Source organism: Stegastes partitus, unplaced genomic scaffold (genome assembly GCF_000690725.1).
Source record: "Stegastes partitus isolate 25-593 unplaced genomic scaffold, Stegastes_partitus-1.0.2 Scaffold741, whole genome shotgun sequence".
In the NCBI taxonomy this organism is placed as follows: Eukaryota; Metazoa; Chordata; class Actinopteri; family Pomacentridae; genus Stegastes; species Stegastes partitus.
Genome location: NW_007578472.1, coordinates 116416 through 131623, shown reverse-complemented (window position 1 = coordinate 131623; position 15208 = coordinate 116416). Strand labels below are relative to the sequence as shown.

At 39.2% G+C, this 15208-nt stretch overlaps 1 protein-coding gene across 1 annotated transcript; it reads right to left on the bottom strand.

Moving 5' to 3' along the window:
• Window positions 1-6941: 6941 nt before the first annotated feature.
• cxcl12a (chemokine (C-X-C motif) ligand 12a (stromal cell-derived factor 1)) lies at window positions 6942-14623 on the bottom strand. Its single transcript, XM_008291384.1, has 4 exons — window positions 14500-14623; window positions 12919-13036; window positions 11147-11230; window positions 6942-9294 (listed from the first exon to the last, which is right to left on the bottom strand). The coding sequence occupies exons 1-4, from the start codon at window positions 14564-14566 to the stop codon at window positions 9267-9269; spliced, it is 297 nt and encodes a 98-aa protein (XP_008289606.1). The 5' UTR covers window positions 14567-14623; the 3' UTR covers window positions 6942-9266.
• Window positions 14624-15208: the final 585 nt, after the last annotated feature.

Genomic DNA, 15208 nt, shown 5'->3' with positions numbered 1-15208 from the left:
AAAGTCAAGGATCATTGTGTGTTTATGGTGTCTGTGAAGCGTACATTTTGCAACAATAGATCTACAAGGGTTATTTGATCCCAGCAGTAAAATAGCTTTTATATGCTTTCCTGGAATCCTCACTTTTTCCCATGACTTTATCATTTATACGTTTCGATACAAATCACCTTTTTTCTTTTATTTAGTTATGATTTAAGCGATTGAAATTGAAATGATAGGTAGTTAAGAAAGAGGATTTTGTTTCGTTGCTTCCACAATTCTCTCTATATCTTTTTTTATTCACTTGTTTAAGTCGGCCTTCTAAATGCTCTCGTGGTTATTTTTAGCATATCCATGCTTGAGAAAGCTCATTGTTTCGAGCATCAACATGAATCCAAACCATATAATAACTTTTTGACAAATAATTATAGCTTTTGAAAATAAGGGCGCAACGAAGAGCTTTTGTTATTCTCTGTATTTACATTGTGTTGGTTATATAGTTATAATAAGTCACTGTACTGATTATTATTCTTCCGGAGTGAAGTTTTCCAGCTGTGTCAAGTCTCTTTAACAAAGCTCCAGTTGCATTCGCTAGATGTCACAGATTGCATTTTAACTTTAATCTTTCAGCTTGTGTCTTTCCTTTTTAAAAACATTGCATTTGTGGTTTTGTTTGTTCTCTGTGCCAGTGTACACAAACTGTATGCGTGGAAAAATAAATTGAAATATTTATTTTTGAGGAAGCAGCGTTCGACTACACATTTAAGGTCAGTCCAGAAGAAACTTTAAAACACTGCATTCTGTTTGGTGAGCCTTCGTGCAGAGGCCAAAAGAAGGAAAAAAAACACTCCTCTTCAGCCTCTTTAAGACAAGAACCATGCCAGATCATTTTTTGTCATCGTCTTTTAGCTGGCTTGCTCGGCGGTGTTGCAATACTGAAGTTCATTGCTTATTCTATTCACTCAGCTTGAACGCAGCTTTTATGAGCTGTGCAACCTGGATTTGTAAGAAAAACACGCAATAGAACATACATGCTGCAATTATTTATTTTTGCAGCTGGCCTAAACTGGATTTGTGACAGTTATGAAGGAAGTTATTTAATTCTTGAATTAGTTCTTGCTATTAGCAAGCAGTAGCCAAACTCTGTTATTCTTCGCTGGAGCTGCAAATAAACAGCCAGACTTACAAGATTTCCTTTATGTATCGCACAATTCATACCAGATTGATAGTGAATTCCTTTCAGTCTGGGTATTGGACAGCCTTTGTTCTAGTTTCTTTCATGTGTTTTATGTAAACTGCAACAGACAACTGGTTTGTCTATGAGGCTGTGTCCTCCTGTAACAATAGATGTGATTCCAGGAAGGCTGAAGTCGGGCAGATGGATGGAAAGAAATCCATCAGGCAGATTGCAAGGTGGATTGTCTTCAGAGCTTCTTTGGGCTGCAGCTTCACAACTTCACTCCACTTTCTTGGGGTGCTTCTTGTGTCTTTCTGTCTACTGAGATTAAGACCATCCAAGGCAAGTTGTGAAAGATAAAAGTGAAGCTGGAGCTGTGATTTGTGTGATGTGAGGTCATGTTTAGTTTGGATGCTACACTTCTGCTCTTTCAGCCAGAGTGGGCGAGGATTTCTTGTAATTTCTTTACTATGAAGAACGAGCAAGACCAGACATATGAATGAAAGCAGGCATATTATTCCCATTTTTTTTCTCCTTTTTTGTTTAACCATTTGGTTATAGTGTTACTGTAGTTGCACTGGGAAAGCTCACTTGAGAATGATTGCCCAACAACAACAAAAAATCTCTCACTTTTGACCATGCTGTGTTGGATGAGTTGTCCATTTGGGAGCTTACTTAGGTGCAGTGATGCTTTAGACTATTTGCTAATGTCAGCCTGGTGACATGTTGGTGGTTACCAGATATAATGGTTACTGTGTTCATGTCATTACTTTCTCATGTATTTGGTCATAAACCAGAAAATTGGACCAATTTCAAATTTGACCCTGTAGTAGAGCCAAATAACAAGTCTGGGGATCAACAAAGTAATATAGAATTACCTCAAAAAAAACTTTATTTAGAGCAACCTGGTGACGTACTCAGATTAAATGTTTTTGTTTGTTTGTTTGTTTGTTTGTTTTACCACTGAGCAGTAGAAATTATTCAGATCTTTGATTTAAGTAAAAGTACCAGCACGACACTGCAAAAACATTATGTTACAAGTGAAAGTCCTGTATTTAACATGTTGCTTAAGTCAATAAATCCAAATATAATCAGGAAAATGTAAAGTACCCCATGTTGAAAATAGCCCCTTTGACTGCTATACTATAATATATTATACCATTAAATAATTATTCCTCATGCATCCATGTCAAAGCAGGATTTTACTATTGTAGTCAGGTGGAATTTATTTTGAACATATTTGTATATAACTGCAGCTAAGAACTATTTTCATTATGGATCAATCTACGGCTTGCTTTGTCCATTAATCAGTTTATTGTTTGGTTTGTAAAAATTGATAAAACAGTAGAAAAAAAATCCTCTCATAGCTTACCAGAGCTTGTTTTGTCCAACCAACAGTTCAAATCTCAAAATTATTTTTAAAATTATGTTAAAATTATCAAATTAATTAAAGAGAGAAGCTGCAAATCTTATTTGTGAAGCTTGAACCATGACATGTCTAGAATGAAAAAGCATTTTAATGATTAGCAAAAACAGTTGGTTTCTGACTAATTTTGTGTCAGACAACCAACTTATTAATCAGCTAATCATCTCAGCTTCAGTTGTAGCTGTTGAATAGTTGAATCATAGCAAAACAGTAAATCATATTTTAAAAATTCTTCCCTTGTTTTGTGTGAAAAACAAATTTAAATTTTTCACAATAACTACAACTAAAGCTGTCAAATTTATTTAGCAAAGTACAAAAGCAGCACAATATTTTCTCCTAAAATGTAGCGAAATATAAATATAAGGTTGTATGAAACAAAGAGACTCAAGTACATCAAATTGCTGCTTATATACGCTACTTAAGTAAATGTAGTTAGTTACGTTAAACCACCGAGTCTTTTGGAGAACATAAGCTATGTTTAGAAAACTTACTTCAAAGTTCCTTTAAATAATCCTTGTCAAATCTGTGTCAAGCAACACAATTGGCTCCCTAATAAAATAAAGACAATCCCAAATATTTGTGTGGTGTTAGTTACAGCAAAATGGTCTTCAGATGTGTTGTGGGTGAAGCTGATTTTTCTTCAATTTCTGTATAGAAAATTAAATTGTTTGAGGATGAACAATAGCAGTGGGTGGTATTAGGCATCAAACCTCCCTGTCGGTCGCATATAGACAGCATTGCTCAGGCACTGAGTCACGCTGCTGCCAACAGAAGGCTCTCTATAGTGATCACACTTATGGTAAAGGAAAAGCAGTCTGTAGCACTGGAGATGTACGCGATGTACAGTATATTGGCTTCATCTCCAGATAATAGCATAATTGTGTCTTTTTTTCTCATGATTAGTCACATCCTTTATGGTCTTCTGTTTTCCTCTCTTTGGATTTTACATGGTGCCCAGAGCTATGGGAGGACATTCAAAACACCACTCTTTGGCATCACAGATGGATCAACCAAACTAGGATGTGGGCGATAATTGTGCAAGGAATGGAGTTGAAGGGAAGCGTAGTGTGCGATATGTGGGTATGGTTTAAAGTTGGTAGTGTTTCAGTTTCTCTGGGCCCCACAGACTGAGGCCTCCTACTGTCCCCTGAGTGTGTGACTCCTTTGTGTCTCATCCGTACCAAACATCCAGCGCTCACAGTGTTTCTTCTGGGATGTGAAAAACACAGTCACAGTGAAGGAATCTGGTCCGCAGCAAGTGTTTTTGTGCGGACGGAGGGCCTCACATCGAAGCAAACATCTGTGTGGAGATGGATGGTATTGGGACTCATAACCTCGGTGATATTAGCACATGAAAGGTAGAGAGACTGCAGGAGGGCTATTTTAACCGCTCATAGGGGCCCCTCTATTAGCCTCCCATTCATTCACAAACAGACACACACGATGTTGTTGTTACACACTGCGCGTTGGTCACTTTCAACATCCGCCGCCGCTCCTCTAAGATGCTCGGCTGAGTCTTTTTGTCATAATTATGATTAATGTTCTGGCGGGTCACTGGCTGTGTTAAGGCCGTTAACAACACTCCGTGCCCCTCTTTGCACAATCAGCAAGTCATTTACAAATCATTACTTGATTCGTGGAAATGTTCTGCGGGTTATCTGATACAAGAACAGCTATGACTCTGCTAATGTTTCCCTTGGGGAGCATGAGCTTGTTGCTCACACTGCCCCAGGACAGTGGCCTGGTCTGGGGCACAAAGGGGGGGTAAATATCAACAGAAGGTGGGAGCTGGAGGGGAGTCCTTGTTGAGAGAGAACAGGAGCTGTGATTACACACTTCCCAGATGTACACCCAGCATTAAAGTGAGTCAAAACTTTCTATGCAGTACTGGAGGATGGGTCACATCTGCATTGGTACTCTGGTAAGAAATGAGAAAGAATCAGTAGTTGTGGTGATCTAGCGAGTTCACTTTCTTGAGATTCTTTCTTGAGAAAAGTGTTTTTAAGGAAGCATGGTCCTTTTCCACAGCACTGTAGGAGTTTGTTGACTTCATGGAACAATAAGAAACTACTTAAGAGATTATGAGAGCCCAAGTGTGTTTATTTATATTCAGTGTACTGCAGACTGTTGAAATAAAGTACACAGCCCTGTTACTTTGGCCTTCCCAGGCTAACATACAGAACATTATAGGTTTCTTATCTTTAACTATAAATCATACAGCTTTATCATGACAATCCTCGCTGTCTCTATATTGCACTGTGTCTGGTGTACGGTGCCAAGGAATTTAAGGAGACTACATTTCAACCAGAAAAATCCCAAAGATCAATCCCACATGACAGCAAAGTGTGTGCCCTGCAGTAGCTGACCTGTGCTCTGGGCTAATTGGAGACGGGGTGAAGCAGAAAATGTAAAGTTTCCCTTTGGGAGATCAGAAATGAATGCCAAACTATGCCTTTCTCCTCAATGAATGGGTTTGCTGAGACAGAAAGATGTTGCCCACAAATTCAGCAGCACAACGTGGTTTTATAAATACAATTTTCTTCATGAGTGAATGTAGCAAAAGGTTTTGGGAGGAAAGTTTGTATTGTGCAAAATATGTGTTAACCAGAGAGCGTTTTCATGGAGTAAATGTAATCAGACCTTCAGCGGACAACAAAGCACTAAAGAACACCAGATCTGTGTGCACTCATATCGTCATCCTGGCGGTTCAAACAATTTTAAGATCCAAGCTGCTCACTGAAGGCCTGATTTTTTCATTTCCCTCCAAGAGATTATTGTTGAGCAGCCGCACTTTACTCTTCCTTTGTCAAACCACAATGACGATCAAGTGTCTGCGTTTTGACCACCTAAAACGCTCCACGGGGCAATTTCCATGATCCCTTGATATTTCGGTTGGTGACAAACTGTAAAAGACTCTAAATTACTGTGTGAAGCTGCCAGCATGTCTTGGAAAAGAGTAAGGAAGTGACATCAGGCACATACATGTACATGCTCGCTGATACAGACATGCAGAGCAACATTAAAACTGACCTAAGGTTAACTTTACCACCTTGTAGTTTTTATTAAAAACTGCTTTGACCGGGGGAGAGTAATGCTCACTGGGACCTTCTTGAAGTGGCTTGCTGTGACCCCCGTTTCCCTCTCATGCACACATCTACACGCACTGATATTTTATATTTTTATGCTCAGCTTTTCATGATGAATAACCGCTAAGTGGAGTTTCATTGGCTGCACATCTGGGAGCCCTTACTGCTAAAGATGGAGGGAACATGCACTGTAAGTTAAATGAGCACATTCACTCGACTCATGTGTCATTCCTTGCATTTCACATAACAAATCTTTATTCATCTGTCAAGGTGTCAGCTTTTTGTCTGACATTGTGGTTGAACTCCAAACCCCAACAGAGTTTTGGAGGCAACGCTGCATATGCATTTCATATGTCTTCTCTTGTCTTGTACGTTTCTCTGCCTTTGAGCAGATCAGAACACTGCCGGCTGCGCAGCTCATACCGAGGTGCTGAGTAACCTTTTCTTTTTTTTTCAATATTTTTCACAATTTTTTCCCAGCCTTGCGACACAGCCTTTGTTTCACTTTTAAAATGAGCTCTTTAATTGAACAGTTGCTTTTTCAGCAACTTTTTTTTTTTAATCGACAAAGATACAGTGAGTCACGGCTGATTTTTATCACTTTCGCTCAGGTTTCATACGTAACACTGGGTGTGCAGATCGGCGGTGTGTTTATTTAGGCTCTGCGCCCAGCTGCCCTCATGTACCAACAAGGCATCGAGGAGGATCAGTGATTTTAATCTGCCAGTTATACGTATAATCATGTCGTTCTGTTCTACTTGAATAAACTTGATGTGCAAATGCATTTGAGCGTTAACACATCTTCTTTACTTTCCATGGCCTTTAGTTTAATGAAGACTTTGCTACTGAAACCTCTTCACATGTTGGATTAGCTGTTCTGCTTCCTAGACACAAGACATTTTATATAAACAACCTAACTTTACAAGCTTTCTGAGATAATCAGACTTTTTTTTTCTTGCATATTTTGCATTTGCAAGTAATGTGCACATAAAATAAAACTTTTACCCCCCCCCCTCTTTTTTTTTTTTTATACAATACTTTAGGCTTCACGGCACCAGTCACAACACCTGCATAGTTTAACTGGTGGGTGTTGGCACTGGTCCTGAGAACACACTGAGTTATGAACTATTGCAAACAACTGCTTTTCATTACAACACATTTCGCTTCGGTACATGTTCCCATGCAGCCTACATAGATCAATCAGTGATAATGTGGCCACAGAAGACACACAGGTTTTAACACAATGATGAGTGAAGGCAAATGACATGTGAGCTATTTGTCGTAAAATGTTTATTTGAAGTAGTTTTTTTTTTTAATGATCCATTGTGGAACACAGATGTATACACCGTTAGATATACAAATCTGCCCTCATATGACTGAAATAATCTTCACATTACTGAAGTGGGAAATACTTGTTGCTACCTGCAGATTTCTATGATGAAAGTTTAGCACAATCAGGTAATACAGTGATTATACCACATCTGATTAATTTACAGTCCAAATTCGACCCACAGAGCTCTGCTGTTTTCACATTTAAGCTGGATTTTGAAACTGATCAGTAAACACTGCAAACAAAAAGGCCTATAGCCTGCCACTCACATCCCTTTATCTCTCCCTGATGCTTCAATCAGCACACAACTCACATCACATATACACTACTGTGCTCCGCCTCACATAATGCCCGTACAGGGAAGTTAAAAGTTCATCCCTTTTAGCTCTAATGTTTTCCTAATGGTCGCTTGTTGAGTTAATAGTTAAATAGCAGACAGGATCATTGTCCTTGCCTTTCATTTGCCCCTGTGAGTAAAGCTAAACACATGTTCGTACATCAAAGCTCTAAATTTACCCTCTGACCCGCTAGTACAGAAAGATTCCAGCAGCTGCGTGTTGGCCCTGGCGAAGCTTGCTTTACACTCAATATAAAGAGTCCCTTAAATGAACACTGTGTGTGTGTGTGTGTGTGTGTGTGTGTGTGTGTGTGTGTGCATTTGTGGATACAAGTGTGATTATCTATAATGAAAAGGCCCATAACATGTATAAGAGGAAAAGATACATTAAACCACTAACCATAACATTTTAAAAGGTTTCTTCCTTTTTTTTTTTTTTACTGACCAGCTGTGTACAAGTTTTACAATAAAACGCTGGATGGCTCAGTTGCGAGAGTACAGTTCCTTCATTTAAATGTTTGGATTTAATATATAAATGCATAAAAGAGTACAAAAATAAAACATTTGTATAATATTAATTTTACATATGATTTAAAAGAATGGCTGAATGGAACTTAAACAGTTACATGCACATTCAGTGACTTACAAAAAAGAAACAAAGAACAGAGTGGAAACAGGATGATGTTCATACAGATATGGGGCAAAAGACAGAATTTAATTGTCAGAGTGAGTGAGGAATAGCAAATTTTGTTGGTAAAACATGAACACATCAGATATAAAGTGCTGCAAGACAGTTGTAGGTAGTCACATCTGTTGTTAGTCAGTAATGGTGCTGTTTTCTGGACTGCAGCTCTCAGTGTTACAAGACTTTTAACTACTGATGTGGTAACTGTTATTTAACTTTTTTCAGCACCCTCCTTTGAAATGGGCATTCACACTAACAGGTTATTTCAACCGAATCCAAGAAAAATAAGGTCACACTGATATACTAAGGCCGCTAACTTTGACTGATGAGCATTTTGTTCCGACCATCACTTGTTAACTGACAAAACTTTATGATTCCGGTAAATTTCATCTTATTGGCTGCTCAATTAAAACTGTTTGGGAACCAGATGTTCCGCTTTTTGTGAAGAAAGGGAGAGAAAAAAAAAAGAGCAGACGTGGGTAACACACGGTCGCGTAATCACAGCCACAGAACAGCTCAGGAAATGCTCCAGCTCTTTTGGCATCCTCATTTCCATCACAAAAACATTGTAATTGCCATTTTTATTAGGATCTTGTGGACATCTTTTATTCAGCGTGGGGGCAGCTGGCACCCGCTGAAATTCCTTGCTGCCAATTAACTTGTTTTTCAGAAGGAAAACTATACATTGTTTATCATTTTTGTACAATTTGAAATCACAGACAATCAGGATAATTAGATCCCATATTTAGGATTAGGTATAATAAATCATTTTTTTCCCTGGCTCAGCAGACCACAAGGCTCTGCTACTTACAAATGGGATGCTCATTCTTGTTTGTGGTGGAGAAACCCTCCTGCTGACCCTACAGCTTTCTTTTGTAGACACTTTCCTGAATGACGAAGCCAGAGGGACGACAAAATCTCCAAAAATAGCTCTTTACTGTTTAAGTCCATTAACAAAAAAGTATATACATTATGGTTAGAAAAACATACATACACTTACAGATATAATTGCACTTTGCACTAATAACATTTTGCTATATCTATAAGTGGTGAGAGTTGTGATGGTGAAGAAGGCGGCAGAGCAGGTGGACTGGCGTTCATGGCGACGAGCTGTGGACTCATTCCATGCAAAAGGCCGCCGGGATAAGTGCTGTACAACATACAAGATGGTCTTATATCATGTTACATATCTGTGGTGGTGGTCTAAAATCCTCAGTGATGGCTCGGAAGGATCCCTGCAGGCGCTTTAGTTGGCCTGTTTGGATTTCCTCATCCTGGAAAGAAAATGTAAATTTGATGAGTTTAACAAGCAGACATGAAGACAACATATTTGGCACTGACTATTTAGAGCTGTCTATCACTTCTACAAATGGGAAGAATTGATGATAGGGAATAACTTTGGCAGGGTGACAGAAATTACTCTTCTTTTATGCCCATGTGGACAAACAATTGGATGGTAATTTGTAACCAGTAAACACCACATTGGAAATTAATGAGTATTTGTTCAAGTGGCAAAACTCTGATTACGTTCAGGTCCAGGTTGACGAATAAAAACAGCTGCTTCAAGTTTACAGGCCTGAATGTTGTTGAGCAGTAATCAAGAGGTAAACTTCCCGGCCTATTAAATCTGAATTAAATTTTGCATTTTTCTTTTTTTTTTTTCTTGCTGGCCAGTTTCTTATTGTGTTAATTCAGACTGAGGTTTAAATCCAAAACCATAGACTTTACAGCTCTAAATACTAAAACAACAACAAAATCTTGTTTTGAGAAATTGTACGTCTAAACGTGTAATTTTGCAGAGCGTTGAACGGCAGTGATGCATACATATATAAACTGTATATTAACAGAGTAAACACTTGAACATGGGTGGGCTGTTTAATTATTGACTTTGGAGTGATGCTCTGCCACATTTCAAATGATGAAAAAGGTAATCATGGGTTTGTTTAGTAGACTACAGCGTAGCATAATGCATGAGTTACAATTGTGTGCATTTCCACACATTGTAAATAGTCTATTCCTCCTCCCCCCTTTTAACTGTATGTGTAATTGGAAACACATTAGATCTGATCTATTGTAAATGAGCTCTATCCACCCTCTACATGGGCTGTTTTGTTATGCAGAGGACTGTTCACACCTCGACGAGTTAAGAGCTCCACAACCATCCTTGAGACAGACAGTCTGACTGCGGGACTGAGGACGCATCAGTCATTGGGTATTGAGTGTGTATGTCAGCAGCTAGATTGACTGCAGGAGTCTGTTTTGTTTTCTTTACTTAGAGAGATGGGGATGGGGAATTTTTTTTTTTTTTTTTGTACATTCTCAAACTCTTTTATGTTCCACAACAGAGTGTGGTTTGTTTCATTTCTTAGAAAGATATAAGTGCACAGAGATGGCAACTCAATCCCTTTTAAAGCTTTAAAGTGGCGATGTTTTTTAGAAAAGTGTCTCCTTCCTCAGCACAGGAAGGAGACAGTTGATATTGGCAGTGACTTTTAGCTCCCTCAATCTCAGAGTGACTTCAAGATGAATGTATAATGCAGAGTTGTTGCATTAATGTTACATTAAGAGACAAAAAAGACGGTAAATCTATCAAGTTACACTTGTTTTTTTTATCATATAAGATCATGCTAAAACTCCAGTGCAGTATTTAATTTATTCAATGTAGTATGTAGGTGTAATGCAAGAGCATATTTTACGAGAAAACCTTTTATGAAAGCGGATTTGCAGATCTGCTTCTTGTATGAACAGTGATGACTAGGAATGAACTCTTAATAACAGTTTAGAAAGAGTAAATTAAATATGGTTGTAAAGCGTCATCCCGCATCAAACCCACAGTTTGTGTGTGAAAGTGGAATTAGTCTCCACTCCTACTTTGTCATGTTGCAGCATGTTTTGGGTTCGGGCTCCAATATAAATAGGGTAATTGAGAGTTGTCACTGTAACAATGGTCTATTGGTAGGTGTCCAAATGCGCATTTGTGCTTTTGCTTTCTTAACTTTAAATTTCTATAGAAGTGATTTCACAGCACACCAAACAAGTGATCTGTTACAGGCTGACATCGCGCAACAGAATTGTGTATTGCAGCAAAACCACAGGCAAAAATGAGCCTGATTTGTTGGTGCTTACTTGTTGATGGCGTTCTTCAGGTACTGCTTCAGCCACCGGACCTCTGGGTTCACACACACCTCTTTGTTTGTCTTCAGCTTGGCACTGTTTGAAAAAAGAAAAAAAAAGAATTCAGAATGCACAATTAAACTTTAGCTAAAGATGAAAGAGTGAATAATGCAAGATCAGCGGTGTTGGGTATCTTAACACTTTGTTACCAAACACGCTGAATTAGCGCCGCCTTGCGAGTTTCAACACAAGCAGAGAATCTTTTCTCAGTAGCGCCTCAGCGTATAAATAATTAATCACTCTTTCACCTCAGTTTGTTATAAGAACACGTGTCTTCAGGCAGTTCTTAAAGATAATGCCTCTTGGGTTTAAAACTTCACCCCTGATTGACCTTTCTAATTAATGTGCAGTAAAGATTTGAGTATGTTGAGGAGTCGGTCCTTTCACGTGTAGCTACAAGCTACTTTCTAAATCCAGCATAACCCTGTGGTTATTTAAAGAATGCGTCACCAATGGATCGTATGTCTCTATGCGGGAGATCGTGCCTCCTTTAAGTAACTAAAAATCGACTTTGTGATTCTCGGCATGTGTTTTTACAGTATAAGAACTGCCAAGTTATTGTCCACCTTTAAAGGTAGCATATGCGAGAATATGAAGCAGGTTACATGTTTTAGTGGTCACTTAGTATTGCCAATTCGTAGATGCATTGTAATGTAGCTAAAAAAAAAAAAGACCTTTCCTCAGTTTCTTGATTGCCTCTGACAGCCTGTGGATTGATTCCTATATGAAAGACTCAGGATGAATTTTTCAGAAAAATGCAAAGGATGTGACATTTAAGCTTGTCCTTCAACACTTTGCTTCGAAGCCTGTCCCCTACAGGGGGCAAGATTATCCAATGTTACCAATTGAAATGGAATCCACTCAAACAAATGGCTTCCAGCACAACATAGACTCCACCACAAACTCTCCATCACTCCAATTTAGCACCATTTTGTTCCAGCTGGAGAAACAAATATAACCTATAGCCTCAAATATAGTTTACAGCCAAACTATAACGGCAGTAAAACTTCGGCAGCCATCAACATGAGTCAACTTGTGGTCGATCACATTCAGTCTGGTGTGTATCACGGCCCTGTTTTGGCTGATGCCCAGGATGCTTACGCACACCTACGTACAGAGCATGTGTGTGAGCAACAGGATGCTGCCTGCAGTTAACTTAATGGCCACGGGTGTCGTTAATAACAAGGCTTTTCTGAATGTTAAACACAGAACCTTTTAACATTTAACTGTTTCTGAGGTTTTCCTTTCTATTGTCGCGAACCACATGGTGCCTGTGTTGCTGCATCTGTAAACTTGCGCCACGCAAACAACGAATGAGGTCATAACTAAAGGTTGTAAGCACAGTATGAGAAGGAAACGCTGCGTGACAAGCAAATGAGAAGTAAACCCCAATTACAAAACCCACAATTATTGCTTTCCTGTTGAAAACAAAAGTGCGTCCACTTTCCACCTCTTTTTCACGCTCGCTCATACACTAATGGACTGCTTCCTGCGGATGCGTCAGGAGGCCAGTTGTAAAAACGTCTCGTTTTCTCTGAATGTGTGAGCGAGTGACAGAGGGGCGTGTGTGTACACATGCATGCACAACTCTTTTCTCTGGCCTGTCGCCTCTCTGAGATTGATGGTGAGAAATGTCCAACGAGGAGGAAACCTGTCTAAGGGTTTTAAGGCCAACATAAAAAAACACACTGCAACTGAAGTCTACATGGAAAAACAATACTCACATCACTTGGAAGGGGCAGTTAGGTGTGTGGATGAAGCGGAGCTCTTGGATGTAGCCTCGTGGGAGGGAGTTGACTGTTGAGCGACAGTAGCATCTCTCCACCAAGCTGATGGGCTTTGCTGAGAAAGCAAAGAAGAGATGAGTGTCAGTTACACAAAACAATATTCATTGCAACATATGTTTACAGACAGCAATGAAACAGATTAGAGGAAACTAATGATCCCCTCTGGAAACTGAGAGATCACACACATTCCACTGCAGCAAAATATGATTAAGCAATAATTCAACTATTAAATGAGCTGAAAATAATAGAGCTGGCAAATAAAACAATATCCTCAACAGATCAGCAAGTTGAAGCATGCAGGCCTCTTCAAACCAACAGACATGTTAGCAGCTCATGCACTGTAGCTTACAGTCTTCTGAATTTACAGTGTGTTTTCTATCCATTATCCATACTTGTTTGTCTATTTCAGGGTCATAAATTCTGGAGACACCCCAACATGAAATCAAAATTTCACATGTAAGCTTGCCTTAAAGAACACACTTCTAGACTCACAAACACTACACTCTTTCACTCATACACAAGTGTGAACTGTGTGGTCCTTAAACTAAATGATGGATGTGCATACTTTCCATTACAACCTCAGCTTTCAGGTTTGTACACAGAAATCTACACGCTTGATTAATGTGGAGAAATAAACACAAGCATATTTTCCTGTTTCTTGAAATCTACAAAAATCCCCTCTTGACCCAGCCAAGGGGTTTGTCGGTACATCGTTTTTAAAGCTGGTGGTCACACAAACAGATGGTGAGAGGGACGTCTGCAGCTGAGCTGCATGCAAATGACTTTTTACACCTGATCTAACGGTATTATCATGATAAAGGGCGCGACACCTTCAGGTTGGGTTGACTGATGTCGCCACGTAGACTAGCTGAGGCTTTTGTCCCGTGGATGCCTCATTTGCGCGTAATTAAATGAAAACAAAAAGCAGGATAAATACACGCGATGATCGGTGATCCAGCGCTGAATTTCTTTTCCAGGACAAGTCACATGAGCAGCAGATTGGTAGTTTACGTGCGTTAGAAAATGCATTCTCCCCACTCCAGAGCAGACATTTGTGGAATGAAATTCATATTTTTAAAGCAAAAGGGGCATTTCGGCTAATGGCAACATTTGCACCTTAATTGCACTTAATTGAAATTTGTCATCGGAATTTTAATAGCCAACTGTGTGAAACGATTTTTGGCACAAAGGCAGTTTAAATCCCTTAACTACAACTGATTAAGACAATATGCATAGTATTAGTGATAAGTGCAATATGCTATGCGGGTTTTTTTTGTAATTTTGTTTAAGTAAGCTACAACAGGTGTGGAATGGAAACACTAATCTGCTCTCCTCTGGTACATTTTCTGAACTCCACATGATCCACTGTACCAGATATCATGATTAAATGAGCCTTTATAACTTGCAGATTTTTATCATGGGCACACAGCTGCAAAAAAAACGACAATAGCAAAACAAGGGAAACAAGGGTGTAAATAAAACCAGCATTTCACAGGAAACCAGAAAATACTCCCATACCTTGAGATGGAGGCGCAAATATCAACACCGTGAGCGCAGCCACGACTGCCAGCAGTTTCGCATCCATCTTGCGTAAATATCACCGCGGTTTGATCCTGCTCAGAGTAAAGTCCAGAGGAGTTGTGACAGACGGGACACCGGTGCAGTGTTAAATTACGCACCGACGTCAAGCCACACTGTAAACAGTACACTGCTTCCGGTTCTGAATAGCAAAAATAAAAGCCAGAACTCTGCATGCTTCAGTCTACTGACATTGATCAGATGAAAGAATAATGTATGATATTACAAACAAAATAGAAAATATTCTTTGCAATCAGGAAGTACTTTTGTTGCAATCTCTGATCTGCCAACACTCGGATTTTATGATTTTTAAACGTACGCTTTTATTTTTGTAAGACTTTTAATTTGTCGCCTGTTTGGTTTCGGGGGGTGATCTCAGCTTAACTTTATTAATGCAGCCACATTACGCACGATCATAGGCGCACAAACGGCATCAATCCATGCGAGTGAGCGCACGCACCGCTACTTTATGTGTCACATTATGGGCTTCAGTGAAAGTTGTCGTGGTGTTAACTGTCTTGCAGATATCACAACAAGGTAGTTTGGGTTGATTGTGTTTATTTGCATTAGATTGGATTCAGTTTCATTGTCGTTACACAGAGTACAAGTGTTAAGACAATGAAACGTAGATCAGCATCTAACCAGAGGT